This window comes from Takifugu rubripes, chromosome 9, assembly GCF_901000725.2.
Source record: "Takifugu rubripes chromosome 9, fTakRub1.2, whole genome shotgun sequence".
Classification (NCBI taxonomy): Eukaryota; Metazoa; Chordata; class Actinopteri; order Tetraodontiformes; family Tetraodontidae; genus Takifugu; species Takifugu rubripes.
The window spans coordinates 5,494,899-5,522,850 of NC_042293.1; the positions used below are offsets into that span (position 1 = coordinate 5,494,899).

General features: G+C 42.9%; 3 protein-coding genes across 10 annotated transcripts; all 3 read left to right on the forward strand.

Annotated features, from left to right (window-relative positions):
• Positions 1-6,137: 6,137 nt before the first annotated feature.
• Positions 6,138-10,644, forward strand: LOC105416905 (putative protein TPRXL). 6 transcript variants are annotated; one of them, XM_011607127.2, is made up of 6 exons: positions 6,138-6,520; positions 6,609-6,691; positions 7,073-7,153; positions 7,333-7,517; positions 8,086-8,218; positions 8,303-10,644. In XM_011607127.2, exons 2-6 carry the CDS (start codon positions 6,619-6,621, stop codon positions 8,959-8,961), a joined length of 1,131 nt encoding a protein of 376 aa, XP_011605429.1. In that variant the 5' UTR covers positions 6,138-6,520; positions 6,609-6,618; the 3' UTR covers positions 8,962-10,644. The 6 variants fall into 6 exon arrangements, with proteins under 6 accessions (XP_011605429.1, XP_029697673.1, XP_029697670.1 ...); XM_029841813.1 differs by having other exon boundaries at positions 6,609-6,724; positions 8,086-10,644; XM_029841810.1 differs by having other exon boundaries at positions 8,086-10,644.
• Positions 10,645-11,153: 509 nt separating this feature from the next.
• On the forward strand, positions 11,154-19,298 carry LOC105416162 (troponin I, fast skeletal muscle-like). 3 transcript variants are annotated; one of them, XM_011607123.2, is made up of 6 exons: positions 11,154-11,195; positions 11,787-11,818; positions 12,839-12,875; positions 12,947-13,075; positions 13,144-13,233; positions 18,967-19,298. In XM_011607123.2, the coding sequence occupies exons 2-6, from the start codon at positions 11,811-11,813 to the stop codon at positions 19,060-19,062; spliced, it is 360 nt and encodes a 119-aa protein (XP_011605425.1). In that variant the 5' UTR covers positions 11,154-11,195; positions 11,787-11,810; the 3' UTR covers positions 19,063-19,298. The 3 variants fall into 3 exon arrangements, with proteins under 3 accessions (XP_011605425.1, XP_011605427.1, XP_011605426.1); XM_011607125.2 differs by having other exon boundaries at positions 13,150-13,233; XM_011607124.2 differs by having other exon boundaries at positions 11,194-11,263.
• A 3,336-nt stretch (positions 19,299-22,634) lies between these two features.
• On the forward strand, positions 22,635-27,944 carry tnni2a.2 (troponin I type 2a (skeletal, fast), tandem duplicate 2). Its single transcript, XM_003967217.3, has 7 exons — positions 22,635-22,774; positions 24,223-24,258; positions 25,565-25,601; positions 25,678-25,806; positions 26,611-26,700; positions 26,791-26,967; positions 27,125-27,944. The coding sequence occupies exons 2-7, from the start codon at positions 24,248-24,250 to the stop codon at positions 27,203-27,205; spliced, it is 525 nt and encodes a 174-aa protein (XP_003967266.1). The 5' UTR covers positions 22,635-22,774; positions 24,223-24,247; the 3' UTR covers positions 27,206-27,944.
• The last annotated feature ends 8 nt before the right edge of the window (positions 27,945-27,952 follow it).

Consider the following 27,952-nt stretch of genomic DNA (forward strand, 5'->3'; position numbering starts at 1 on the left):
CCCTTTTTGGGCAGAATAGTGACCACTGCTCTCCGATAGGACAATGGCAGGGAACCCGAGGCCAGGCTTTCGTTAAACACCTCCAGCATGTCGTGGGCCACAATGTCCTAGAAGGCTCTGTAAAACTCTACGGTGAGCCCATTGACACCTGGAGCTCTCCAACCTTGCATGCTGTTCAGAGCGCTATGGAGTTAGTCCAGCTGCAGCGGCCTGTACAGCCACAAGTTTGTTTCCTCAGAGACCTGAGGCAGCTCCCTACAGAACTCCTCAAACAATGCCCCATTCTCATTATACTCGCTGGCGTAGAGGGACGAAAATAACTCCACTGCACGCTTCCTTATCTGGCCCGGATCTACAAGTTCCTGCCCTATGCCCGTAAACAGTGAGTGGATTACTCTATTCTGCCCATGCTTCTTTTCCAGCCCCCCCCAAAAAAGCTAGAGGCAGCTTCTATCTCAGTGATGTTCTGAATCCGGGACCTGACCGGTGCATCCTGTACTTGACCGTCCAGCAGGCTGGCTAAGGCCATTTGTTTGGACTTGAGGACTTCAATGTGTCCTCAATCTCCTGTGGAACTGCTAATCACCTCTAGTTCCATATCTCAGTCTCCAGGTCTATAATTGATCTGCGTGTGTCTTGCGTGGTGTTGAGACTAAATTGCCGGCATAGGAGCTGTATCTCCATTTTGCCACAGTCCCACCACTGTCTAAGACATGTAAAATCACAGCATCAGCATCAAACCTCAACATCAAAACCATTGTCCAGTGCTAAACAAGATTTAAAGTGCCAGCATGCACTCTTGGGTAAGATATTCTTAATAACAACTTCACTTAAAACCAAAGAATGATCCGTAAAACCAACTGGAATAATTTTACAACCCCTAGAAATACTGAAGTGGTGTTTGAAGCAATAAAATCGGTCGAGTCTGGCCAAGGAGCTCCTATCTTCACTGAACCAACGACTCCTTTCCGCCGGACTGTTCCACGGGGCCAGGGGGGTTGCCGACACCGCCCCGGCCAGGACTGCGTGGTTAGAACTTAGCTCTGGCTAAATGCCCCTCGTCGCCACAGTTGAAACACTTTAAGGCAGAGGAGGTGACATACAAAGTGTAATCGAAATAATCTACAAGGACAATGAAATGATAATTGAACTCCTCTGCCTTGTTGTTCAGGATCATATGGACCTGCCTGCGGTGTGACACCACGTGTCTCAACAGCGGCGACTTATACACTGACAAGATTTTCCTAATTTGGGACACCACCTTCCCATGTCGGGACAGCTCTCTCGCCAGGAACTAGTCACTAGTCAGGAGCTGTCCCCGATTTTTTGGCCCACAGCCAGAGCCAACTCCTCCACACTGATCACGGAGCCCGCTCCCATTTTCCTACTCAACCCGGCTAAGCTGGCGTTGGCTGCCACACACACACCTACACACACGCTCACTAAACTAATATAAAAATGAAATGTTATGGCTACGAGGAACGAGGTACAACACATTTGTATGGGATATCACGCCCTCGCGTGGTCTGCTGAAGAAACCTCTATTCACGCCTTTTAAGGCAAATGACCCGTGGTGGTCCTCCCGGACATATAAATTCCCATCGCCACAGTAATTTCTCAGTTCGATCGCTACTCTTCACTGAGCCCATCTGCACAGTGGGGCAACCTAGCGTTGTACCTCGCTCCTCTCCTTCAGAGAAGAGAAGTTATAGCCATAACATTTCCTTCCCTTTCAGTTGATTCACTCAGTACAACACATTTGTATGGGACATGTATACATGCCCAAAAGAGCAGCTACCAAACAAAAGTCAAAACCTCAACAGGCTAGTGCCGGGGTGGCCAACCAGTCAGAGCCTAAGAGCCACATTTTTTACCGTGTTACCGCAACGAGCCACATCATACACATGCGCACAAATGAACATCACCTCATCCCCTTCCTCACACACACGGACCTCTGCTTAGCCAGATTTATTGTAAATGTCACACACCAACATGATGACAGAATTTGACTTCTACAGACTACAGGCCAGTCATTTTCAACAATGAACATTGTGTGCACTGTCTCACACACACAAACTCTCAGTTCAACTAAGTCCACAAACAAAAATATAATAATTAAAATATCTTTTTTTCTCTTACTATGCATGATGCGTAGTGGGACTTCTGGCATTCCTTGCTTTGAACAATCCTCTTCAAATCTGGCTTGTATTCAGTTGTTGCTGCGCGAAGCAATTCTTTCATATGGGTGTCAGTCAGAACAGATCGATGCTTTGATTTCACGTGTTTTACAGGTCTTAACCTGCGGACTCCCTTTAAGAATCGCATAGTCAGAGGCTGAGCACCTGGCATGACCCCATTTAACCGGACATGACAGGCAGAAATTGCTGCCAAATAGACCTTAATTGTAGAAAAGGAAAGACCCTTATCCAATAGTTCCTGAAGGAATGTTAACACATTCACAATGGAACACTGAAATGAGAAAAATATTTTGGTCCTGTCACCACTTCTCAAATGCCTGCCATTTGTAGGCATAAAGGCCTCTAGTAGATGATGCCCTTGCACTCTCAATCATCGCCACCACATTGGGGGGTAAACCAGTAGCTAACAAGTTGGACCTTTCAACAGCTAGGCATGCAGCCGCAACAGTTCCAGTCGTGGATGAAGAATCTCCCCCACTGCCTGGGAAAGGAGGTCCCTGTGGAGAGGAAGTTGCTGGAGTCTGGATACCAGTAAACTGATTATCTCAGCAGGATTTTGCCGGCCAGCAAGGGGCCACTAGGATCATGGAGAGCCCCTGCTGGCGTACTCTCTCCAGCACCAGCAAAACCATTTTCACTGGGGAAAATGCATACAGCAGAGTGTGGGGCCATAGGTGCGCTAAGGCATCCATCCCCAGTGGTGCGCTGCGGTCCATCATGGAAAAGAACAGGGGGCAGTGAGTGTTTTTTCCTGGAGGCAAACAGATCCTCTGCCCTGCCAAAACGGCTTAATATCTGTGCCCCCACAGACGGGTGGAGCCTCCATTCTCTCACTAGAGGACTGCCTCTGGAGAGAAGGTCCGGTCCCAGGTTCATGTGACCCGGAACATGCGTAGCTCTTAGAGACTGAGCATTGCAACACAGCAACAGAGAGTGAGATAGGTTCAAGAGGGGTAGAGAACGAGTCTCTCCCTGTCTGTTTATGTAAGAAACCACTGTTGTATTGTCTGTTCTAATCAGAACATGGTAGCCTGTAAGAACAGGATGGAAATGTTTCAGAGCCAAAAAGGTTGCCAACAGTTCCAAATAGTTGATGTGGAGCCTGTATTGCACCGCAGTCCACAACCCTCTCACTGCTGCTCCGTTGCACAGTGCCCCCCACTCTGTCAGGGACGCATCTGTGGACACTACTTTGCGAAAAGAAACCCTCCCTATGGGAGGTCCTTGGCGTAACAGCCTGGGTTCCCTCCTCGGAAGGAGAGTCGTCATGCAAGTCAGCGTTATCACCAGTTTCATTTGGAGGTAACGAGGTACACAAAGCTGGTGTGATAGCATCTAGCGTTGAAACTGGCGTTTAACAGCCCGAGTGGTACCACTGCGATCATTGACGCCATCATGCCTTTCAGCTGTAAAACCGTTCGGAAACGTAGTCTGCGTCCCAATTGAAATTGAGAGACGGTGGTGAAACGCCGCCACCTTGTGCTCCGACAGACGTGCCCGACCTGAGAGGGAACATATTTCCAACCAGAGGAAGGAAAACTGTTGACTGGGAATCACTTAACTTTTCTGAAGATTTACTAAAAACCTCAGCGCTCAGATGTGCGTCAGTGTTTGTGACAGCTGCCCAGCTGCCCGCTCCTCGGAGCTCGCAACTAAAGCCCAATCGTCCAGATAGGCTAATATGCCAACACCCGTTTTTGAAGCGGAGCCAACGCTGCCTCAACACATCTGGTGAAGGTGCAGGGAGCAAGCAACATACCAAACGGCAGAACCAAGCCTTTAAACGCGAACCTCAGAAACTGCCTGTGGACTGGGTGTATCGCTATGTGAAAGTTAGTGTCTGTGAGATCGATCGTTGTGAACTAATCTACTGCACTTAAAGCGCTCAGCAGCTGTCTTAGTGTTAGCATCTTGAATCTGTAAGTGGGTAGGAATCTGTTTAGCACTTGAAGATCGAGAATAGGACGGAGTACTCCCCCTTTCTTCAGAACAACGAAATAGCGGCTTTACCAGCGTCTGTTAACGTCTGACACAGGAACAACTCATATCGCTCCTTTGTTCAACAAGTTGTTTATTTCTTCCCTCAATACTGTTGCCGCCTCATTCCCCACAACTGTATATATAAAACACTGAGGGGGCTGAACTTTGAACTATAAACGGTAGCCTGTCACAACGATCCTCTCTACCCAAGGTGTACTGCGCATGCGCACCACCGAGGGAGTCGAACAGCCAGCCGACTGACCTGCAGAATTGTGGGCGAGGGACTGTCGCCCCATGGCGTGCCAGTGGGAAGCGGCATTAGCAGTCCACCCCGATGTTTGAGATTCATATTTTTTGGGTGAAAATAACACACAGTGAACAGTGGGTACCTTTATTGGGGCATTTGTGTGATCTGAAATGCTGTGCTTGGGAGACTGTATGGGGAAAACGGAGCCCCCTCACCCCGTTGTCCAAACAAAATGAAAGCGCAGACTTTCGGCAGCAACAGACAAGGGGCTGCGGTGTCTCCCTGCTGCATAAGCCTCTCCTCAGTCAATCCTAAGTCAGGACGACTGAGGCTTTTTCCGACCGGGTGCTGAGCCTTTATGGAGGCTACATGGTGGGCCCTTGTTCCAAGCCGAGTAGCATGAGTTTCCACCACACAATCTCTGTTGGCTGAGGCTCCAACCCTGCAGCTGTTGCCGATCTTTTAGGAGGATGCGGTAGTGCAGATCTGCGGAGGTTAGCAGGCTGTTTAGGTTTGGTTTCACGCCTGGTAATTATGCTGCTGAGAGCTTCAGCGTGCTTCTTCCTCAGCTCAAACTTTGTCTGAATGGTGTCGAGTGACTGACCAAACAAGCCACCAGCCGATACAGGTTCGTCCAGATAGATTGCCCGGTCCCTCTCTGGGACGTGAGACACAGGTGCCTCTGTGCAACGACCATGGAAGCCATCCCTCTCCCTAGGGAGAGCGCGGCATAGCAGGACACACGAAGGATGTGGTCTGTAGCGATCCTAACTTCGTTAAGCAGAGGGACCAGTGGACTATCTGGAGGCAAATTCTCCCCAAGTTCTGCCAGAGACATAGCTTGGTATGTCTGGAGCATAGCGACGGAGCGCAAAGCACGAGCTGTGCTTGCCTGCGACCAGTAAATTTTCTCCAGCTGTGAAGCGGAGAACCTGCAATGCCTCGATGGGAGTGTGGCAGAGCCACCGACACCGTGATTATGAGACGGGGCCAGGTACAAGGCCAAGTACGCTTCCATAGGAGGAATATTGACCAGACCGGTCTCCTCCGCTCTGTCCAATTCCAAAAACTGTCCAGAGTGCACAGTGGCGCGGGTAGACAATGGTTTGTGCCACGTCGACGTTAGTTCTGCGACAAAGTCCGGGAACATAGGCAGGCTATTCTTAACAGTTGTCGGTTCAGGGTGGAGGAAAAATCCAATGAATTGCGATGGCTTTTGAGCCGGCGGAGGAGAGGGCCACTCTATGGACAGCTTTTCAGCTGCGTGACAGCACAGTAAGAGGACTCCAAGCAGCTACACGCATCCTTTATTAAACCTTCAATGTAGGATGTTATTTATGATAAAGTATTGTTTAAAGCATTGCATTGTATACAATACTTTATTCTAATAATGAGTAGGTATTTCATATTTACATTACTTTTTTTGTTGTAAACCTAAGTAGGTTAAGTTTTTATGTTCAAATATAGGCACTTGGACCAACTATGCGTCAGGAATAATTAGTTAATGTTCGGGCCGAGGACAGAATTTTCTGCCTTTCTTTTGCAGTTTTTGTTTGTTTTAAGAAAAGAAAAACCTTATATCATGTGTTGGTTAAACACATACCGTATTAAAGTCTGAACCGATTGATCGATTCAGGATCCTGCAAGGCTCGACTCAGGGAAAGTCTACAAGTGTTTTTAAGAGCGGTCGGGTCCGCTCGGAAAGACTCGGGAATGATCGGGGTAACGGCTTTGACCGTGCTGACCGGTCGCTTTGTCAATGGAGGTTCATGATATGATCGTGTTTATGATCATTTGTTTCTAAACAAATACCGGTACTCTTACGCAAATGATAAATAGAAGATATCGCTTCAGTTTGCAAAACATGAACAATCGTAAACCTTAAAGAAGGAGCGGACAGTAGCTTACAATGCTAACTGGCTACGGTTAGCTCGGGCTTCTCGTTCTCCCCATCTTCTAATGTGATGGAAGAAATCGCTGCAGCTTCCAGCTGTGCAGAAATAACCGACAGTTAGCGGTTCCGCCTGCTCAGCATGGCTCTCACTGTGATGCAATTGACTTCTCGGCCAGGTGAAACCAGTCGTTAACGGATAAGGTAGTCAGTGATGCTAGTAGCGTGTGTCTGATGAAGCTGAAGCGTCAATCGGCTTGAAGATCATGAGTCGGTGTTTGTGTCTCATCAGGAGGCGGAACATGGAAGCCAAAGAAGAGTGGAAGTCCAGTTCACTAGATAAAACGGTGTCCTGCAAGCAAAATGGACGCTCTGGTAAGACTGGTAGTGTTGGAACATTTGTTTGAGGTAAAATCTCACGACTGCTGCTTTGTCAGTATTGTATTTGTTGTATGGAAGAATTATTTTGGGACACATTTTGGCTTTATGTAACTTTTAACTATTTTACACTACATAACACTATTGTCTCATTAAACACGTTTGAGTCGTATACGTGCTTCTGATTTGAAATGATTCAGGGAAAATGTACTGGTGGCTCAATGATGTTCATTGTAACGTTGCAAGATTCCAAAATCACTTTGAATTGGTTCAGTCACAAATGTGTCAAATGTATTTTCCAGTGTGTCCCATTAGTTCTTAAAATGAATAATCATAAAAAGACCTCATTTTTACTCTGAGGTGTCTTCCTGTCTGCAGCTATTGAGAGAACTCTTCAGAACCTGTTGAAAAGTCAAAACACGCTACAGATTCAGTCCATCACACACTCTGAATGTGCTGGTAGGTTCGATCCCCAGGGTAATCTAAAAGACAAGTAAGCAGTAATCTGTGAATCAGATCAGACAGGATAGAACAAATGTATTACAGTAAGGAAAATATATTAAAATGTATTTATGTTGTCTTATTTTCTTCTCTGAGAAATAGCTGTGTCATCAAACGAGTCTCCTTGTGTGATTCAGGCTCCTGTCCCAATCTCATCATGAGTAGAAATGAACTCGCCATCCCAAGGTCCAATCCTGTGAATCTGACCCCCCAGCTGCTCCCCCGTGTCCATCGACCGCTGTGCGTGTCGGTGTCATCAGACAGCAGTGGACGCTTCAAAGCTCTAGAGACACCCGAATGGAAGAACAACCTCAAAGCTCAGGTTTGTCCCAAACAACCCTAAAACCAACAGGCCACTTTGACTTGGACCAATTTTCTTCAAAATATCGTTACAGATCAATTCTTCCTCATAAGCACTTCCTGTTTGTGAATAAGAACACATGAATGTGTCACATTATCAGTCATAAGTCACAAACATTTTTTTAAAGCACAAATCACAGGTAGAGCGTATATAAGATCCACAGTTCCACAATTTTTTTTGCCATCTTAAACTTCTTTATTGCTTCATTGGTGATATTTGACCATACATGCAAAGCTCCTGCTGCCACCAGCTGATCCTCCTTCTTTGATTTACTTCTGGCTCCATTTACCTTCATTGCATATACACAAATATATTAATTATGTTGAGCACCAGAGTCCTAGTGATCTCTGTGTCATTTCCACTTGTTTTTCTATTGGTTGTTGGTAAATGTGGGCTGTGCCAGCAGTCACACCGTAAGATGTCGTCTTTGGCGATCTTAGGCTTTAGTGGACGAAGAGACTGCAGTGACGAAGATGGCCTCCACAAAACTGTGTGTTTGTGTGTCTGCCTGTATATGCGTGCCTTGCAGATGGATCAGGCGCACAGTGCTGGAGCTGCTAGCAGCACGGGGTCTCTTGAGCGAGCGTCTCTTTTCTGCGCCTCAGCCGCAGCTGCAGCGTGCAGCTCCGGTGTCTCCAGCCCTGTCAGCATCCTTAACAAGAGTAAGTCCTCCAGCCGCTTCTCACTCTTCTCTCCCCCCTGGAACAGCAGCTCTGAGTCTGACTCCAACCCACCATCACGTTCAGGTTCAAAGAAGCTGTGCAACTACGGTAGGAGAGCTGCCACGGGGCCAGCAGGGGCCCAGGGCCCCAACATGGCTCAGCCCAGACTAACAGGACCTGAACCCTTCCAGTACTCTGAACCTGTCATCTCCAAGGTGACAGACTACATCTATGTCGGCAACCTGAATGCAGCGTACAGTGGCCGCACACTGTGCCGTAACAACATTGACAGCATTATCGATATGAGCAGCGTGCCAGGAGAACCTCGACTCGGCCTTATACCGTGCACCTGTTCCCGTGGTGCCCGCCACAGCTGGTCCCGTCTAAAGGTGGACATTGGAGACACGCCAGACGCCATTGGGGATGGACTGTCCCTGAGACAGTGCTGTTTTGAAGATATCAATGAATGTATTGATGCGTCCACAGAGAAGAGGAAGCGGGTGCTGGTGCACTGTCGAGATGGCTTCTCACTGGCGCCAACATGCATTATCCAGTATCTGATGGTGAAACAGAACATGAAGCTGATTGCTGCATATGAGCTCCTGAGGGCCAAGTACCCAGTAAACATTAAGGAGTGCCACCAGAATGTACTGGTGAGCCTGGAGAGGGCGCTGCGGCCCCAAGGCAATGTGGACCCTGAGTGTTTCAAACAGGCAATCTCACGCAAAGTGGCGTGGACCTGACGTTGTATTTAAACCCAAGCTCCGAGTGGATCTTCTTGTCGTGCTGCTGTGTTTAGATCAGAAAATAGAACTTGAGCAGTGATGTCACTGTCCTTTTTCTAAATCTAAATCTAACCGCTTGAACAGGACACGACTCTGAGTAAAAAAAAAAAATTGATTCTGCTTATGCTCATCTCTTGAAAATCAGTCATGGAATGCAGAGTGTTGGGAAGGGGACAATTGGCCGCCAGCCTTGGCCATCCCTCATGTTGAACACCAGTGTCCAGTTTTAGTCTGCAGATATTCATCATGTTGTGAAAGAGACTGTTGGGCTGAGCAGAGACACAAGTTTGAGAGATTCTTGCAAATTTGAATAGCAAATCTGAAAGAGCCAGTCATGCTGGATGTGCCAGGAGACAAACTTCCAAAATTCTGATCCTTATTTCCAGATATTAATTAGTCTTTGTTACCCCTTCATTGTGTTGGTAGGTAAACTATACTTTGTTTCCTGTAATCAAACCTGAATAATATAAGTTCATGAAGTAAAAATTTCGATTTTTCACAAGAGTTTGAGAACATTTTAAAAGTTTTAAGACAGGCTTATTTGGTTATGAAGCTCACACTGTGGTGGGGCAGGGCACGGGGGATGCAGCTCCTCTAATGTCTCTCGTGGTGAAAACAAACATTCTTTGACTGATTAAACCTCATGACAATTCAGTATTTGTGGTGAAATTTTATATTTTGTTATCTCTTTAGAGCGCTTTAGTTCCCAAGCGTTTTAGTTGTAGATCAGATAGAAGAAACCCAGTCCAGTTGACAGAGAAAACTACCTTGGATACAATGACCTGGATGACTGAGAATTTACACAGACATCAGATAGAGTTGGGATTAATTTGCTTATGACAGCAATGCCGACTTGACCCTTTCAGAAAGTTGAGTGTTTGGTGTTGAGCTCATACATGGATGAAGATGAGTGTATCCTCTATGAGGAAGAGCCCTGTTTACTGACTGATCGGTGTTTTATTGATGTTCTGTGTTTGATGGCATTCACACGTTAGGATATTTACATCCGAGTTATAGTCATTCATATCATCAGATATTTTTGACAAAGCTTGTACATCTTCCTGTTTGGTGTCATAATAATTGGTATTATTGTCATGGAATATGATTGTGGTCAAACGGAAATGCTCTTTTTCCCTTAAAAGTTCAGATTTTTATTTCATTTTTCGTACCCCTGTGGACCGTCTAATCTCAGTGACATGACTGATGATGTCATATGTTTGGTGCCTTTTTTGCTGTGACATATTTGCTTATCAGTTTTATGGATGAATGTTGATCACTGGTGTCTGTGATTGCATCAAACTGGGCTGTTCTCAGGCAGTTTCTCTTTCATCATTCAAAAATGTGAATCTCATTATTAATGTATAATTATTTGCCCATTATTATTACATGCATATTGATGTTTTAACAATAATAACATTATCACTTGTTTTTCTAAAAGGGGATTGAAATCAATTAATAAAAATAGCACAAATTCTAGGTAAAATTTGAACTAGACAAATATTTAGGCAAAGTGAAAAGAATGTCAACATATTTTTGTAATGTAAAAGTTGAAAGTTGGTTATGATTTTATGTTTTATTTCATGTGATATAGAACAAAAACATAATCAAATAAACAGATCTACATTGATTTGTGAGATGTGAGTAATGTTCTCTTCTGTGCTGATCATTTCATATGTCATGAGACCATCACGTATGACAACATCAAAAGTTTATTTTGTTTTTGTTTCCAGGTATTGAAAGAATAAAATAAATTTTGTAATTGAGAAAAAGATTAATTACCTTTCTTGAGAAAAAAGTTTGAACTATGCTAAGATTTGTAAATCATGCATATTCCAATTAAAAAATATTATAGGTTTAGGTGTTTTAGGTCTGTTATCATCAGTAAGTGCACAAATCCCTATGTTTATTACAGATTGTATAACAAGTCGTAATTGGTTAACTTTTTGTATTTAGAAGAACCCATATTTTCTGTCATTTCCAGGTGTGAAATAATGAGAGGTCAGAGGTTATTTATAAAAGTCTGGGGAAGTTTGACATCTAAAGTTTCAGCTGATTGGTGACTCAGAAAATTCACCTCCTTAAACAGAAAGATGATGCTTTACTTTTCCTCTGGGAAACACAATAAATAACCAATGGATAAACGCCAAAACACGGCCACTCCACAAGTCTGCCCCAGCCTGTTCCAGAACGGGGTGAGAACGTTTACTTCTGTCTTCTTTGACGTTAAGGATGAGTGAGATTTGAGCTCTGCTACTGTGTGGTGAGGATGATTAACACATGTCTGTGGTGTTACCTGTTGCTGTGTCACAGATGTTATTTAGCAGTTTTCACTCATGTCTGTAGTGTGTCACATGTTGCTAGATGTTATTTAGCAGTTTCAGACATGTCTGTGGTATGTTGCTGTGTCACAGATGTTATTTAGCATTTTCAGGCATGTCTCATATGTCACATGTTGCTGTGTCACAGATGTTCTTTAGGAGTTTCAGACATGTCAGTGATGTCACATTTTGAGATGTTTAAATTGATGGGGGACGTATCAGGTGTCTCCTAATCTCCTTGAAGACAGATGAATGACGACAGGAGCTTAGAAGATACTGTTCCTGATTTAGATTTTGGATTGTTGCCCGTGGCAGAGTACTTACCCTAACCCCTTGGTTTCATGTGTCCTCCAACTGAAGTGATCATTTTAGGACATTTTTGGTTTAGATTGTCATCATAAAGCACTTACATACTACATGACTCTTGTCCGTGATCTAAAATTTATTTTTTTATTTTTTCTGCAGATTTAAAGCACAATAATTGCCAACATGTCAGAGTGAGTAACCTCTTGAATTTAAATCTGATGTTTGCTGCATTATTTGGAAATGTCACATTGATCTGTGCTGATTAGAAGTGTGAGCTTTATTATTCAAGACAATGCTGAAGTGATTTCTACATTTCATGGGTTGTGTGTGCATGTTCTCACATGCGGACTGTTGTGCATGCTGTTGATTAGCTTCACCACTGTTTACCACTGGTAGCACAGTTTGGCCAGGTCATCTGCCTGTTGCTGTCTATCTTTCTAGTGTGCTTTGAGAGCTTTTTTCAATAAAAGGTTGCATTTGTTTGGCATTGTGGAGGGATATGAAGAGCAAACAACAAGCTGGGTGACTTCCCAGTGTTTTTGATATGATGTTCCATCTGATGCCCTCGATGGTCCTGGGCCGGTCTTATTCAGGGGCCAAGATCTTGTTCAGGGGCCACGGTTCAGCTCAGTACAGGAAAACAGGGAAAGCTGGAGCATTATAAATTCATTCATTTACTTCCCTGAGGTATAGCATCTGCTAGCTCGCTTAAAGGCCAAGCTTTGCTGCTTCCATATGGTAAGTGCAGTGTTTAAGTGTTGTGAAGAGGAAATAACAGGGTTGTATTGCCTGCATACTTGAGTCTGGCCAGATGGTAGTTGGGCTGGGACCTCCTGCCAAACCCAGGTCATGAGATGATCAATGAGGTAGTTGAATTAGGTCCTGAGCAGCCACACCGCCCTGGCTCACAGTTCTGTTGATGGGAACCGAGAGGCAACAATCACAGTCATCTCTTGCTATGTTGGTGGAGGAGGCCTGCAGTAATTTATCTGATTGATTTCCAGCTGCTGAGTAATTGGCACAAGTGCCTGGTAATGGCCAGCCTGAGCATGCTGTGGTCTATTCCTGGGTTCTGGGTGGTCTGGTAACAAGGATCAACCAGGACCAGTTAAAATAACTAATAAACCTCTGTACAAATTGACCATGTTGCACATTCCATCTTTCTCAAATGTGGGTAATTTTTTAAAGCACTGATGTCTCAAATCCTTTAGGAAGAAGATGAATTCCAGTCGCAAGCATCATCTGAAGGTAAGACCAGTGTGACTGAGTCAGCTATGTGGTGCATCATATGATGAGCTCACATGGCTTTCTTCCACCAGAGCTTGATGCTGTCCATAGCTAAAGGGTTGCTGGATGAGGAGGAGAGGGAGCATGAGATGAAGAAGAAGAGATACATGGCTGAAACCTTTACTCCAGTGTGCATGCCAAGGACCATGCAGGAGCTGCAGGTCATCATCATCATCCACACAACGAAAGAACACCTAAATATACTTATTTATTTAACATTTGTGTTCAGGAGCAGTGTAAGGAGATTCATCGCAATATTGACAAGATTGATGAAGAAAGATACAACCTGCAGATGAAGGTCACCAAATCGGAAAAAGAGGTATCGCTTAGAACCCTAATATATGTACTTTATTTTCGCGACCATAAGACGCACTGTATTAAAAGGTGCAGTCTCAGTTATGGGTGCTGTTTCTGTATTTAACACATACATAAGGCGCACCGGAATTTAGGGCACGGGCATAGTAAAACATACCGGTACGCTAGCTTAAAACATGCATGCTAGTGTGTATTTAGCAATGTACTCATGTACTGTACATCAACTACTGTATCTGAAACACAGCCAGAAATGTGGCCAAACTGTGTAATTACATTTACAACTTAAATCAGTTTCTACTCAATCAATATACATAAATTAAATGAATTCATTATTAACAAAAGCATGTTTAATTATAAAGTTCAAATCAGTGAAATGTTAAACTGGATGTGGGAGTGCACATCCATAGTGCAGAAGGTAAAATTGCATTCAGGATATCGATCATTGTGATTTGATTTGGACAGCTAGAACTGATTGGCTCTTCACCTATTACCGTATTTTCGCAACCATAAGGCACACTGTAATGAAAGGCGCAGTCTCAACAAAATATTCATTCTTCTGCCACAAAACCATCAAGGTTTTCATCTTCTGTATCTGAATTAAATAGCTGCGCTATTTCAATGTCCAACATCCCGAATTCCTCTTCTTCATCATCTGAATCAGACTCACCGACTGGTTCCGCTTCAGCGTTGATGCCGACTTTTGTGAAAGCTCTTACAATACATGAAGACGGTATCATAGCCCATGCGCCTACAATCCACCCGCATATGGTGGCATAACTTGCCCGCCGCTGCCCCATAGTGGGTAATGTATTGCGTCACTTCCTGTCTTCTCAATCGTTCGCTGGTTGCACTGTGCACGGGGTGTTGTATTCACTTTACTTAATATTGAACACTTGGTGTGTTGTATTCACTTTACTTAAAATTTGAACACTTGGGACATTCTAGTCACCTGATAACAACAGTGAGAAACAACCCATATTAAACAAATACAGGGCTTCGCCGACTATTAGCATTAGCATGGCCTCACCGTCTGTTTCACCCAGTGTCTTTCTCTGTTCAGCATGTGAAATGTTTAGTTACTCCTCTGCCTCCTTTAGTGAAGGGAGTAGGTGCAGGAAGTGTAGTTTATTTACAGCTATGGGGACGAGACTTAGCGAGCTTGAGACGCTGAAAAACCGACCCTGGTAACTGGCGACTCTGTTTTGCGCTACATGAAGCTGACTCAAGCGACCATAGTTAAGTGCATTCCGGGGGCCAGAGCGGGCGACATAGAAGCAAATGTATGGCTGCTGGCGAGACGTAAACAAGTCGGTGTGCAACTATGCAAAAACGATGTCGGACTCCGTAGCATTCTCTAGTCCCCTCCCCAATCTGGCCAGTGATTAGATGTTTAGCCGCATGTCATCGCTTCGTCGCTGGCTGTCACGGTGGTGCCCTGAAAACGAGGTGGCCTTTATAGACAATTGGAGCACTTTTTGGGGAAAACCTGGTCTGATTAGGAGAGACGTGTCCATCCCACACGGGATGGTGCCTCTCTCATTTCTAGTAATTTGGCTAATTTTATTAGACTCAAAGTGACCTGACAATCCAGGGTCCAGACCAGGATGCAGAGTTGTAGTCTTACACACCTCTCTGCTGCTTCCATAGAACCCTCATCCGCCAACAATACCATATTTAACACTATAGAGGTAGTCTCTGTTCCACAGTTAAAAGTTCACCAAGCACAGAACAGGGGAGCGGTCAATCACCATAATCTTATTAAAATTAATACTAAAGCACAAGTTGGAGAAACTAATATCACAATTAAGTGTGGACTGTTAAATATTAGATCTCTTTTGTGTAAATCCCTGTTAGTACACGACCTGATAGCGGATCATCACATTGATTTATTTTGTCTAACTGAGACCTGGCTTCAGGAGGAGGAGTATGTTAGCTTAAATGAATCTACTCCTCCTACCCATCTTAATTATCATATTCCTCGTGTTACTGGTCGAGGAGGGGGAGTGGCAGCAATCTATCACTCCAAGTTATTAATTAATCCTAGATCAAAATATGGCTCCAGTTCATTTGAAAGCCTGACTCTTGGCATCACCCATCTTAACTGGAAGGCAGAAAAGCCACTTCTGTTTGTAGTTGTATATTGGCCCCCTGCTGGGCCACATTCAGAGTTCCTGTCTGAGTTCTCTGATTTCTTATCTGACTTGGTCCTGAGAACAGACAAAGTCATTATCATTGGAGACTTTAATATCCATGTAGACGTTGTAAATGACAGCTTTAGAAATGGCTTAATTTCATTACTTTAGTCAGTTGGTTTTCTCCAGCAGATAAACCAACTCATAGCTTCAACCACACCCTAGATCTAGTTCTGACTTATGGTGTTGAGGTAGAACATGTGTCAGTGTTCCCTCAGAACCCACTCCTGTCAGACCATTCTTTGATCACTTTTACATTTATGATTAAGGATTCTTCTGTGCTCAGAGCACAGTCTTACTATAGCAGATGTCTTTCAGATAATGCTGTAGCTAAGTTTAAGTAAGCGATCCCTGTGCTAATCCCAGAACCACCATGTGTTTCCCCAGGGATCAATCATTATAATCTTAGCCCTGCTGAGGTTGACTCTATTGCTGAAGGTGCAGCAACCTCACTGAGAATCACGCTTGATTCTGTTGCCCCCGTGAAAAAGAAAATAGTAAATCAGAGGAGGTGTGCCCCCTGGTATAATTCACATATCAGGACCCTCAAGCAGAAAGTGCGAAGACTGGAAAGGAAGTGGCATTCTTGTAAAATAGACAGCTATCATGTAGCCTGGAAAGACTGTCTATTAGTTTACAAAAAGGCCCTCTGCAAGGCTAGAACAGCTTATTTTTCTTCTTTAATTGAGGAAAATAAGAACAACCCCAGGTTTCTTTTCAGCACTGTGGCCAAATTAACCAAGAGTCACAGTGTTTTAGATCCACATATCCCTTCTTCCCTTAGTGGTGAAGACTTCATGAGCTTCTTCACTGATAAAGTTCTAGCCATCAGAGAAAAAGCTAACCAGGCCATCCCTACAACTGGACCATCACCAGATGTGCTGACTGTGGGAACATACAGGTTCTCCAACAAGCCCTTAAACTCCTTCAGCCCTATATATTTTTCTGAGGCGTCATCGCTAATTCAGAAATCCAAGACCACCACGTGTCTTTTAGATCCCATCCCAACACACCTGTTGAAGGATGTTTTACCAGTGATAGGCAGTTCTATCCAGGACCAGATCGATGGTTCTTTAGTGACAGGTTATGTACCCTGCTCCTACAAGGTGGCAGTGATTAAGCCGTTGCTTAAAAAAACATCACTAGATCCTGATGTATTAGCAAATTATAGGCCAATATCCAACCTTCCTTTTATCTCTAAAGAACTTGAGAAGGTGGTGGTGATTCAGTTACTGGAGCACCTGCAGAGGAACAGCTTGTTTGAGATGTTTCAGTCAGGCTTTAGATCTCATCACAGCACAGAAACAGCACTTCTTAAAGTTACTAATGATCTTCTCATAGCTTCAGATCATGGACTAGTTTCTATGCTGGTTCTGCTGAATCTCAGTGCTGCTTTTAATACAGTTGATCACAGCATCCTGTTACATAGACTGGAACATGTGATTGGGATTAAAGGGACAGCACTAGACTGGTTTAGATCATATTTATCTGATAGATACCAGTTTGCTCATGTCCATGGTGTTCCCTCTTCATACAGTAGGGTTAGCCATGGAGTTCCCAAGGTTCTGTACTTGGACCAATCCTCTTCACCTTGTACATGCTTCCCTTAGGGAACATTCGGCAGCATGGTATAAATTTTCATTGTTATGCCGATGACACTCAGCTTTATTTATCCATGAAACCAGAGGAGACAGAGAAGTTAGTGAAGCTCCAGACCTGTCTTAAAGACATAAAGTCCTGGATGTCTTCAAATTTCCTCCTCCTTAACCCAGGAAAAACTGAGGTCATGGTGTTTGGTCGTGAACCTCTCAGGGATAGATTAGATCACATGATCACTCTAGATGGTATCTCATTAACATCTAGTCTCTCTGTGAGGAATGTTGGAGTAACTTTTGACCAAAATCTCTCCTTCAACTATTGACTTGAGGTATTGACAAAAGAGATCATATAACTCCTGTAATGGCGTCTCTTCATTGGCTGCCCGTTAAATTTAGAATAATTTTTAAAACCCTTCTTTTGACCTACAGGTCAGAGGCCTAGCTCCATCCTACCTGGAGGAGCTAGTGATACCTTACCAGCCCAATAGACCACTCCGCTCTCAGAATGCTGGTCTACTTGTGGTTCCCAGAGTTTCTAGGAGTAGAATGGGGGGCCGAGCATTTAGCTACCAGGCCCCCCTGCTATGGAACCAGCTCCCTGTCCAGGTACAGGAGGCTGACTCCATTGCTAGTTTTAAGATCAGACTTAAAACCTACCTCTTTGAAAAAGCTTATTGTTGTTAATTTTGTAGTTCCAGTTACTATCATAGATAGAAAAATTATCATACTCAGGGGGTCGTCTAATCATTAGGTCACATTCTAGCTATGCTGTTATAGGCCAAGGCTGCCGGGGTCTGGAAACATGATCACCTGACAGGCCTCTGTCACCCCACTGGGTCATGGTTTCCTCTCCTCTCCTCCTCCTCATCAAGCAGACTAGTTATGATGATTCTTGTGTAGTTTTTCTGCTTCTCTCCCCCCTCCCTCTCTGTTTATTTACAGGTATCGCCGCCTTTCGGAGCTGCATGATGACCTCCGGCCCCGCTGACCCGTTGTATAGTGTATTTTTGTGTGTGTTTCTGTGCCTCTCCTCTCCCCCCCTCCTTCTCCTCTCCTCTCTTTACTCAGCCGGCCATCAGCAGGAGGGTCCCCCTACATGAGCCTGGTCCTGCTCAAGGTTTCTTCCTGTTAAAGGGGAGTTTTTCCCTTGCCACTGTTGCTTGTCTGGGGTTAGGCCCTGGGATTCTGGAAAGCACCTTGAAACAATTTTGATTGTAAAAGACGCTATATGAATAAAGATTGATTGATTGATGATTGGTTGATTGGTAGTCTTTGTGGAGGAGTGTTCGCCTCCTGTCATCCAGCACTCTGTTTCCGTGGCAGCCGAGAACCACGGTGAACGACGACTTCTTGTGCCCCGTTGTGCATATCGCCACCATGCTGGTCCCCTTTTTCTCCACTGTGTGGGTCAAAGGGATGTCAAAAGTCAGAGGGATCTCATCCATGGTGGTGATGTGGCTGGGCGCGGTTATCTTGTCGCGGCAGTAGGTGCGCAAGATGGCCACCCTCTCCCGGTAATCCGCGGGCAGCCGCTGCGCAACAGTTGTCCTTGCACTATGGAGAGATGCCGCCTCCTCATAAAGCGAAAACACCATTTTCAGCCGCATATTCGATGGCCTGCAGTTTAAAGTAAGCTTCATACGTGTGTCGCTTGACCGGCGCCATTTTAGGGGGTCTTTATGCATAGGTGTGCCGCTAATCGATGGGCAGAGCGTTTACTGTAGTGCACCCACCAAAGGCACACAGCGGATTTTGGAACTTAGTCCACACACAAGGCGCACCGTATTATAAGGTGCACCGTTGATTTTTGAGAAAATCTCAGTGTTTTAGGTGCGCCTTATAGTCGTGAAAATACGGTACATAAACAGAAATGGATGTTGTATGATTGGCCTTGCATTATGAGAAATTTTTCTTCAGCGGTGACTTGTTTGTTCTTTATGCTTTCAGGAAAAGGAACTGCGCGACCTCGGTGATTGGCGTAAAAATATCGAAGATAAATCTGGCATGGATGGGAGGAAGAAGATGTTTGAGGCTGAAACCTAAATGTGCCAAAATCCGATTTTCTCAGACATGCAGGCTTTTCTCATTTTCACTAATTGGTAAAATAACTTCCAAACTGTTAATCATCTGTAAGTGACAGAAACACAGAAGAAACCACACATTCACCCTGCTTTTGTTAAGTGTTTCAATTAAACTATAATTTTAAAGAATGAAAATGTTGCAATTAGAAGCATTAATTGAAAATGCATCCATCCACTTATACAATGTTCTTGAATAATTGTCTCAGATGTGAAAAGACATAAAAGTTCTCCAAAGTTGGAACACATTCAAACAGTGTCCCTTAAAATACAAAAACAAACAATAAGCAAGTCATAAAATCCATCACTGCAAAGAAAATGCTGCAGAAATCGATGTTAAAGCTAAGCCAAACACCTCTAGCTCAGGTTTACTAATGACAGCAAGATATTTGTTGGTGCAATAACACAAACACATTGTCTGAGTATGACAATTGACTGTTAACTGTTACGAGCGGTTGTATTAGGACCCGAAAACAGGCAGGACACAGTGGCGTATCGTCTTCCGAGGAGCTTTATTTATTTTCACAGAAAATCGTGCAACTCAAAAAGGTGTGGAGACCACGACTCAGTTCTTAACCCAAACAGAAAAATGAAAACTTACAACAAAAAATCCCGAGCGGGGTCAAAAGCAGTCCACGAAGGAAATAGATAAACGATAGTCCGAGGAACGGGTTCAAAAGTAATCCACGAAGGAAAAAGTCTTACGATAGTCCAATTGGGTGTAGCCGAGGTTTTCCGAAACAGACAAAAACACACCAACACTGGCCAACCGTGAGAACAGTCCATAAATAGGTGGCTTGATTACCGATAGTCTGCAGGTGCACCAGTCCCCGGCACCACCTGCGGCTGAGGCATGGCTCCACCACGCCCCCCGCAGGAGAAAACCTGCAAAAGAGTTCCCAGAAACTGGGAACCTGACAGTTAACCTTTGCAAAAAAAAAAAAAAAAAGACCCTAGGAACATTTTTCTGTCATTTTTCTGATGTCAAGTTTAAACGTGCAGGTCTAAACTAGCAGGTTTGTCTGTCTTTGACCGAAAGCATTTTACCTCTAGCACGTTGTCTCCAGATGTATTTCCCTTCATTATACCCTGAAACACCAAATAATAGAACAATGATGTCCTAATGATAAAATGATGTTTTGTGCCTGGAAGCACAATGGTGTAAAAATGGTGTTAAAATGATGTTCCCAGCCTAGGACCACAATGGTAATAAAATGATGTTCCCAGTCTAGAACCACCCTCATGTTAAATGCTGTTCCCAGCCTAGAGCCACCCTCAAACCAGGAAAACAAAACACAAACAAAAGGCACCAACACACAGGCCATGAATGATTTTCATAGGATAGAACCAACCTATTCTTAAAAAAAGATTTTCCCGGCCTAGAAGCAATATGGTGTAAAATGATAGTTGTAGCCTAGAACCACAAAGGTATTAAAATGATATTCCCAGCCTAGGACCACCCTGGTGTTAAAATGATGTTCCCAGCCTAGAAGCACAATGGTGTTAAAATTATGTTCCCAGCATAGAACTGTCCTGGTGTTAAAATGATTTTCCCAGCCCAGAAGCCCCCTTGTTTTTAAATAATGTTCCCCTAGGAGCACAATGTTGTTAAAATGATGTTCCCAGTCTATAATCGCCCCGATATTTAAATGATGTTACAATGATGCTTTCACCCTAGAACCACCCTAATGTGAAAATAATGTTTGCAGCCTAGAATTGCCCTTGTTTTAAAATGATTTTCCCACCTAGAACCACAATGGCATTAAAATGATTGTCCATCCTGGAATCGCCCTGGTGTTAAAATGATTTTCCCAGTCTAGAACCGCCCTGGTGTTAAAATGATGTTCCCAGCCTACAACCACCCTGGTGTTAAAATTATGTTACCAGCCTTGAAACACAATGAATGGTACAAAAATGATTTTCTCACCCTTGAACTGACCTATTGTTAAAATATACTCAGCCTAGAAGCACAATGGTATTGAAATGATTTTCCCAGCCTAGAACCAACCTATTGTTAAAATTATGTTCCCAATCTAGCACCACCGTGGTGTTCAAATGATTTTCCCAGTGTAGAACTGCCCTAATGTTAAAATGATGTTTTCAGTTTTCCGCCCTCATGTGAAAATAATGTGTCCAGCCTAGAACTGCCCTGGTGTTAAAATGATTCAGATTCAGATTCAGATCCTTTATTGTCCCACACGGGGAAATTTACAGTGCAACAACAGCAAGAGCACGCAGAGAAAAATAAGATAAAATCAAATAGAACAGGATTTGGGATATACAAAGAGGATGTACAGTATATTTACAATAATCCAGATAAATGGATACTCGGCCTCTGTGTACCTGTACATAGTACAGAGGGTGAATACAATATACATATCAGAATATATAATATTCAGATTGTGCTAGCGGGTGTTATGTTTATTGTGCAGTCTGACAGCAGCCGGCAGGAAAGATCTGCGATACCTCTCCTTCACACAGCGAGGGTGGAGCAGCCGCTCACTGAAGGAGCTGCCTAGTGCTGTCAGGGTGTCCTGTAGGGGGTGGGACGTGTTGTTCAACATGGATGACAGCTTAGCCATCATCCTCCCGTTAGGTATTAAAATAATGTTCCCAGCCTAGAACCACCGTAGTGTTAAAATTATGTTCCCAGCCTTGAAACACAATAAATGGTATTGAAATATTTTTTGTTACCCTACAACTGACCTATTGATAAAATGATGTTCCCAACCTAGAACCACAATAGTAATGCAATGATGTTACCAGCTTAGAACCACAATGCTGCTAAAATGATGTTCCCATCCTAGAACCACCCTGGTGTTCAAATGATGTTCCATCCTAGAACCACCATGGTGTTAAAATGATGTTCCCTGCCTCGAATTGCCCTGTTGTTAAAATATGTTCCCAGCCTAGAAGCACAATGGTGTAAAAATGATGTTCCCAGCCCAGAACCACCTTGGTGTTAAAATGATTTTCCCTGCCTTGAAACACAATGAATAGTATTAAAATTATTTTCTCACCTTAGAACTCATTTATTGTTAAAATGATGTCCCAGCCTAGAAGCACAATGGCATTAAAATGATGTTCCCAGCCCCAAAACGCCCTGGTGTTAAAATAATGTTCCCAGTCTAGAGCCACATTGTTATTAATTGATGTTGCCTCAGCTACAATTAATGACATGATGTTCCCCTAACTGCAGTGCAATAATGTTTCTGTTAAATTCCTGAAAGTTACATTTGTTTATTAGTTAATATTCAGTTTTAAACCTGAACATAAAGAGATAACCTAGACATTCCGATCAGGATTCATTCTTTGATCTGTTGCCTTATTTATTAGAAAATGTGTTTTTTCGAAGGTTTATAGGTTCAAACATGTTGCTGCTCTGACAACTTTCTTACATTCTGTGGTCAGTAAATAATAGAGATCGGAATCTTAAAGGGTGGGTTATTTTTAATGAGGCGGGGGAGCAGAGAACAGGGCACAAATGCTCTGTACTGTATTTCATGACCTTGTCAGCTGATTGGCTTGACCACTAATCCCCTTCCATAAAGAGAAAGCAGCGAACCTGAAGGGATTTGACAGATTGCAATATAAACCATCTTAAGTCTAGTCCTGTCTGGGACTCTGTCTGTCTATCTGTCTGTGCATCTCAACAAAGACTGGTTTTGTTCAAAGAAGTAAGAACTTCTCTGATGCTTTTATGCTCTTTGACTGGAGAATGTTTAGAAAGTGCATTTGCATGTCTGTGGGTTAGGCTCAGATTTGTTCTGTCCTTAAAGTTACAATTGTTTGAACATTAAGAAAAGAAAAAAACACTTTTGTCCTGTCAACTTCTGATGCCTCCTAATATAGTGATATGAAAATCTTTTATGCTTGTAAGAAACATTTAACGCTTTACTTTTTTACTGAGATGAAAATGTAATGAAACCATTTTTGTTTCTGAGTCGATGATTGTATGATTTGCTTGTTTATTTCACCGATGATATGCAGTCTAACGATATGGCACGCTAAAAGTTAACACAATTGCAAGACCTGAACTTGAAAATTGAGCTGCCATTATTCATCTTTCTGTCAACAACTCATTGTTGACATATCATGGTGAGCAACACTGTCCTCAAATTTATAAATGGTTTATTCATTTGGAAGCTTTTATTATTTTAGCTGTTCAGCCTGAAGTACCTGACCTACACTTTTGGAGTTATTTTTGTTTGTTGTTTGTAATTTGTTCTAACATCTTGTCTCTCAGAAGGATGTTGGTGTCGAATTACTGCCAACTCAATGACGATCTCTCTGTCTCTCTTTCTCTCTCTCTCTCTCTCTCTCTCTCACACACACACACACACACACACCCTTATACCCGTGCAATGATTCCATCTCCAGTATAACCTGCTGTCATGTTCTCGGAGTTTCACGTTTCCTAAAATACATTGTCCATCCTGGGGATATCGCCATTGCCTATTATTGGGTTGCAGAAAATGAGCAGTTGTTGGGCAGTCAGCTTAGATTCCCTCGGTGGCTCATGGACGTCTTTTCTTTCAAGACGACCTGCTGTCAGTTTTTGTCTCCATAAGTTAGACGTTAGGAACAGCTGAGGTTCTCCAAATAGATTTTTAATCCACAGCTACAGATCTCAGCCAGTCAGCATCAGGCCCCCCCCACCATGGAAAAAAGTGTATTAACCATCCAGCAAGCTTCATTGAAACACAGGCACTTTCAAGAGATTCGATACTTACACATTATTGCTTTATTTAAGAAGGAACATGTCCTTGAGGTGATGTTTAAGAACATTTGATTTCAATTCCAAAGTTGTTTGTGAGTTTGTTCTTACAATTAATTTTTTCAAAACTCAGACATGAGAAAAGTTCAAGAAGGCATAAGAAAACAGCAAGCGATGGAATGTTAGCTTGTTCAATGCAAAGACTTTAAAGACAATCACATGGCAAGCAAACAAAAGAACAATCATGACAGTGTCATTTTGGATCTTAGTGGAAAAACCTCGCCTTTTCTGCATGAAGTGGTGCATGCACTGTCTTTGTACATTTAAAACATTGTCATTTTTTTTTCAAACATTTATATTTTATTCAATTTCATGGTGAAATTATGTCATTTTTTTTGTAATTAACAGATAACATCCGGAACCTGCAGCTAAAATGGCCACTGAGTAAGTTTCTTGTCTCATATGTCGTAACTATTCATTTAAATGAATAGGAATAGGAAGTTATATGGCTGCTGGTGTTGCCCATGTTTATGTTCAGAGAACCTCTGAACCCCTGCAGTGTGTACACTGCCCGCTTGTCGGTGGAAGTGGATTTGTAAATCCTTTAATCGGCTGTCAGTCATGATGTTTCACACATAAATCTGATCAGAAATAGGGAGCCTTTATTGTCATCGTACACTGTCCAATAAAATCCAGGCAAACACAATCCAAAATGCCAAAGTTTGAAGAGAAGTTCCAGCCTCGCCTGATGTTATAAAATCAAGCGATTGATAAAAATGTTCTTTGAGAAAAAATCAAGAACTTTGATGGCCAACTGGAAGGTGGGGCTCATGCCATTACTCCAACTGACTATCAGAGAGAGATCAAGAGGCTTAAGCCAGAGTTGGTTGCATGTTATCCATTTTTACATAAAACTCTATTGCCTTTACACCTCTTTTCACCACCAGGTGGGACTCTAAGCTGGTGAATATGTAGTACTGCATCAGATACACGTCAGCTTTGGTTTTGCTCCCTGGGGGATATAAATTGGGGGACATATTATTAGGGGGACTGTCTTTAATCTGAACTACATTTTCAAAACACATTTACCCATTTATTTGTGTGACTCATTGGACTGAGTTAATAGTTGAGCTAACCCTAACCCCTGAAGTTAGCTTACACACAAATTTAGCGCTGCAATCAGAGGATGGGGGACTTACAGGAGATCCAGAGCAGTGAGGGGGTACTGCTGCCAAAGCATATTAAGGAACAAAAACAACCGCAGCTGATAAGAGACCAGAATGACAACAATTATCAAAAAATCTTGCCCATCCCCCATATGAAAGAGAATCGTGCCTAGAGTACTCAGTAGTCACATGATCAGCCTGTTGTACCAACACCGATAATCATCAAATGTTTGGGGAGACCGGTGAAGGACCACATTGGACCAGCAGCAGACCCCACACAAAAGATGGCTTTCAAACATATTTTCCTTGAAAAGGAAAGTGTAAGGACAATAAAGAATATTTTTAAATATAGAAAGGTATACAATACCTGTACTTGTCTTCTACGTTTGTTTTGTCATGAAAGAAAAACATTGAGAAATAAAAGCGTGGTGTATTTGGGTTAGAGTGTGATTCAAAACATCAACAAGAAAGGGAACATTTTATGTCGAGCAGTATGTCATAACATATTTTTGTCTTAGTTGGCAGATTTATTATTATTTGATTTAAGATCGATAAAGTTTTATTCATCTTTTTTTAATCTGCAGGAAAAGACTCTCTGCAAGACGTAAGCATACACTGAAAGTGAGAAGATTTTTGAGTAGAATAACGCACCGTTCAATTATTTGGCCACAGGTAATCAGTCATATACCATTCACAGAGCTGTATGCTGGTCGTGGCTGGAAATTTACTGGAGGCAGAGTCAGTGGTGAAGGTGGAGGAGAGGGAGAAATACCTGGCAGATAAATGCCCTCCTCTGGAGCTGCCATACTCCAGGGACGAGCTCATGGTGAGTCCGGCTGTAACACTGACAATAATGAATGTGGAACTGTTGACCCAGAAAAAGATGCAGCACAGAAAATGTACCAGTTCTAGTACCAGTACCTGTAGCACTACCAGTGCCATTACCGGTACAAGTGTCTCTACTATTACCAGTGGCAGCACCACTACCGGTGTCGACACCAGCCTGAGTTGCTCTCCAACACAAACAATATAAACAACCTACACAAAGTCTTTGTGAATCCTCAAAATTCAAATAAAATCAAATAATCTTTATCAGTATCTGTTACAATCTAAAATGTCTCCCAGGTCCTTTACGTAAATCAAGGGCCTGACCCCCCCCAACAAGCAACAGTGGCAGGAAAAACTCCCCTTTAACTGGAAGAAACCTTGAGCAGAACCAGGGTCATATGGGGGGACCATAGAAGGAGGAAAGGGGGGAGGACAGGTAGAGGAGAAAATAAACATAACTCCTGTAAATACATTAAATACAACAAGCTATTATTACAAGAGACAAGTGGGTCAGTGGGGTCAGAGGTCAGCTCGTCACTGCGCAGCTATAGAAGCATGTAACATAGGCTCAAATAATGTAACCAAATTAAAATAGAAAACAATTAGACAGGTTGGAGTGTTTGGGTATGGTATGGTATTGGTGGATCAGAATCCAACAAGTCCAGGGGACTGTGTGTATGGTTTCTGCCCCAAAGGTTAGGACTAATATTAGATCATTAAAAAAGTATTAGATAATTACAAAATAATTAAAATGAAACATTTGTCGAGGGTACATCAAGCAAATTTATTTTTTATTTTTTAGGAACTCTGTAAACAGCTTCATCAGCAGGTTGGTGTCAGTGAGGAGGAGCGATACTGCATTGAGTTTAAGCTAAACATGGTTCTGAATGAGGTGAGCAACACTGTCCTCAAATATTTATAGTCAGAAGGTCTTTGAAATCGTTACACATTTTAAATTGTGTTGTCCTGGTTGCTGCTCAAGGTACGAGACCTGAACATAAAGATCGTAGATTTGAGGGGAAAGTTCAAAAGACCACGTCTGAAGAAAGTCCGTATGTCTGCTGACGCCATGTTGAAAGCTCTGCTGGGCTCCAAACACACAGTCAACATGGATCTGAGGGCTAACCTGAAGCAGGTGAAGAAGGAGGTGAAAGAGGAGGTAAGTACAAGCTTTATGTTTGACATCAGAATGAATTGGTGTTGACTCCAAACTTGCGGTTTGATAGAACCAGTTAGAGTCAATATCTATGATATGTGAAGACAGTGCTGAGTTTGCATCACTGTAATGGTTTTAATATCTTGTCTTGCATTCACAGGACAAGCAGCTCCGTGATGTTGGAGACTGGCGTAAGAATGTGGAGGACAAGTCTGACAGGAAGAAGATGTTTGATAGTTAAATGTGAGCTGTCCTTGGTTGTCCATGACATTTCAGAATGCGGTGTTAGCTTTCAAGTGAAGAGTTTTATCCCAAAATGTTGCATGTTGACTTTAAACCTCACACTTTGGACTGTGAGACAGAGAAATCCCTTCAACACATGATAAGCATGTACAGTATATTTAAGTTAAAGTCATTGTGATTTGAGTCACTTCCTTCATTTAATAATGAGGACTCAGACTCTTCAGTTGAATGAATGTTGCTGTTTTGTCATTGGACATGTTTCTACCGTCTCCCTGCTTTTGTGCAGACCAGGCAGACCTATTCTTCTGTATCCAAAAGTCACTTTATCACTTTTACAGTCATATTAAAGGTTTGTCCAGCTCACACACATCATAGATATTGATGACAACCCTAAATGAAGTTCTTCAAAACCTTTGGGTCTCCACTACATATAATACATTGTGGAACAGCCATATCCTTGACTAATATTCTTTGGTCATGGAGATCAAAATTTCTGTGTTATTATTCAAAATAATTCAATGATTACTAAATGAGTCATTTTAATGAGATTTGATGTGGAAGGTTAAAAAAGAGGTGTGGTTTATGCATTAGCTTGTCAAGGTAAAATTAAGCTTTGTCGAAGAATAGTTCAGCCTGAACGCTGAAGCATCATGTGACCTTTTCTAAGGTGTTCAAACACAAATGTGATGTACTTTTCACTTTCTTTTGTCACATTAAATACAAAAGCTTCACATTCATCTTGGTC